The sequence below is a fragment of the Macrobrachium rosenbergii genome, chromosome 9, assembly GCF_040412425.1.
Source record: "Macrobrachium rosenbergii isolate ZJJX-2024 chromosome 9, ASM4041242v1, whole genome shotgun sequence".
NCBI lineage: Eukaryota > Metazoa > Arthropoda > Malacostraca > Decapoda > Palaemonidae > Macrobrachium > Macrobrachium rosenbergii.
The window spans coordinates 18,124,947-18,127,661 of NC_089749.1; the positions used below are offsets into that span (position 1 = coordinate 18,124,947).

The 2,715-nt window shown below is 43.8% G+C and overlaps 1 protein-coding gene across 1 annotated transcript in view; it reads right to left on the reverse strand.

Moving 5' to 3' along the window:
• Positions 1–204: 204 nt before the first annotated feature.
• Positions 205–2,715, reverse strand: part of LOC136841892 (uncharacterized protein DKFZp434B061-like) — a 3,503-nt gene continuing 992 nt past the window's right edge. Inside the window, exon 2 of the mRNA XM_067109315.1 lies at positions 205–917. Within this exon, the coding sequence (XP_066965416.1) occupies positions 205–917 (713 nt within the window). The remainder of the gene's footprint in view (positions 918–2,715) is intronic.

Genomic DNA, 2,715 nt, shown 5'->3' on the forward strand with positions numbered 1-2,715 from the left:
GATGGACTCCACCAGTGGAGCCATCTACTTCCCCCAGTGAGACAGTGCGCCTGTCTGGCCCCTGCTGGCTGAGCCCCTCCGTCTGCTTCAGTGGGGAAGGGCGACTATTGACCCCTGACAGTGGAGTACTTCCATCTGTCTCATTGGGGCAACCGGGGTAGGCAGACGGACTCTGTCAGCTGCCTCCAACGGCTGCCCTTCCCCTCAAGGACTGGCCGATGGGCTTAGTCGGTGGGGGCTGACGGTTGCCCTTCCCCACTGAGGCTGGTGGATGGACTTCGCTGGTGGGGGTTGGCGGCTGCCCTTCCCCACCGGGGCTGGTGGAGGGACTTTGCTGGTGGGGGCTGACGGCTGCCCTTCCCCACCGGGGCTGGCAGAGGGACTTTGCCGGTGGGGGCTGGCGGCTGCCCTTCCCCACCGTGGCTGGCGGAGGGACTTCGCCGGTGGGGGCTGATGGCTGCCCTTCCCCACCAGGGCTAGCGGAGGAACTTCGCCGGTTGGGGCTGACAGCTGCCCTTCTCCACTGGGGCTGGAGGAGGGACCTCGTCGGTGGGGGCTGACGGCTGCCCTTCCCCACCGGGGCTGGCGGAGGGACTTCGCTGGTGGGGGCTGACGGCTGCCCTTCACTGCTGGGGCTGGCGGGCGGGCTTCACTGGTGAGCCAATGGCTAGTTTCCCCCGACCAGCCATTGGCTCCCGCTGGCAGAGCCCTTCTGCCTGCTTCTCTGGGGGAGGGCAGCTGCTGGCCCTTCCGACTGCCTCGGTGGGGGAGGGTAGCTGCCGGCCCCCGCCGGAGGAGCCCTTCCTCCTGCCTGGGTGGGGGAGGGCAGCCGCCGGCCCCCGCTGGGGGAGACCTTCCACCTGCCTCATTGGGGAAGGGCAGTCCTTGGCCCTCTCTAGTAGGGTCCTCCCTCTTGCCTCGGTGTTATGAACAGCTAATGGCTCCCACCAGAAGAGCCCTTTTGCTTGCCTCGGTGGGGAAGGCAGCTTTTGAGTCCTGACACCAGAGTCTCTCCTCCTGACCTTCTTCTTCCATAGTTATAATAACCCTTAAGCTTTATTCTACCTTACTATTTCCTGTTTCCCACAAATATTATGTGGTATTTCATCTTTATATTTCCAATTTCTCTCAACAGTAATTTTTATTTTGTATACAGACACACACACATATTATACATATATATATATATATATATATATATATATATATATATATATATATATACACATATATATATATATATATATATATATATATATATATATATATATATATATATATATATATATATATATATATATATATATATATATATATATATATATATATATATATATATATATATATATATATATATATATATATATATAGGATAGAAAAGTCAAACACACAAAATGGAAAATTCTATATTTAAAAAAAAATCTTTAATTCAAAGACAAAAGAAAATTCTAAATTTGTCAAAAATGGTAAGTGACAACTCAAAATTTGTTCTTGGTATAGATCTGTTTTCATTTGCCTTTCCGACAAACTTTGAGTCGTCACTCTCCATTTTGACAAAAAGTTAAATTTTCCTTTTGTCTTTTTAATTAATGAGCAGTTTATTTATAAATGTAAATTTTCCATTTGTGCTGTTTCATCACGGCTTTTCCATCCATCGTTTTGACAAATTCAGCATGATGCCATTCGCTTTTCGTACAAACGCATGATTTCATCCTTCTTGCAGTGACTAATCTAGACAAGGAACCCAACAGTAACTTCTCTAATCAACAGTAAGACTTTGAGCAAGTAATAAAATGCCTATTTTTTTATGACCTTTTGTTTTTGTGGGGGAATATAACAGTTTTTCAATATTTTTTCAAATCAGAGGCCGTGGTGTTATGGACGTTCTTTTCTATAAATGACTAATCTTTTTTTATTATGAAAATATTGTTTTTAAATAACATTTTTTCTTTTTGTAGGAATATAACAGTTTTCCATATTTTTTCAAATCAGAGCCATGGTATTATGGACGTTCTTTTCTATAAATGACTAATCTTTTTTGTTATGAAAATATTGTTTTTAAATGACATTTTCTTTTGTAGAATATAACAGTTTTTCCATATGTTTCAAATCGGAGCCGTGGTGTTATGGACGTTTTTCTATAAATGACTAGTCTTTTTTTGTTATGAAAATACTATAATATGTAAAATCTGATTCATACTGACAAATCCTTAGCCAGTGATAAAAATGACAAGTCACAGAGAAGTTCGTTTGTTAAATTCTGAGGTAATGGACTGTCTCTCTGACAATCGACCCTTTTGTCACTCCATCTGTTTGTCCTGTTTTTTGTCTGCTTGTCTATTTTAATGTCTGTTTATCTATCTTTGTCAGTCTGCTGGTCTCTCTCTCTCTCTCTCTCTCTCTCTCTCTCTCTCTCTCTCTCTCTCTCTCTCTCTCTCTCTCTCTCTGGAAGTCACCTTCTTCCATCTCCCTATCTGTCTGTTTGTCTTGTTTTTTGTCTGCCTGTCTGTTTTTCTATCTTTGTCAGTCTGGTCTCTCTCTCTCTCTCTCTCTAACTCTCTCTCTCTCTCTCTCTCTCTCTCTCTCTCTCTCTCTCTCTGTAAGTCTTCCTTCTTCTTCCGTCTCGCTATCTCTGTCTGTTTCTCCTGTTTTTTGTCTGCTTGTCTATTTTAATGTCTGTCTTTCTATCTCTGTCAGTCTGCTCTCTCTCTCTCT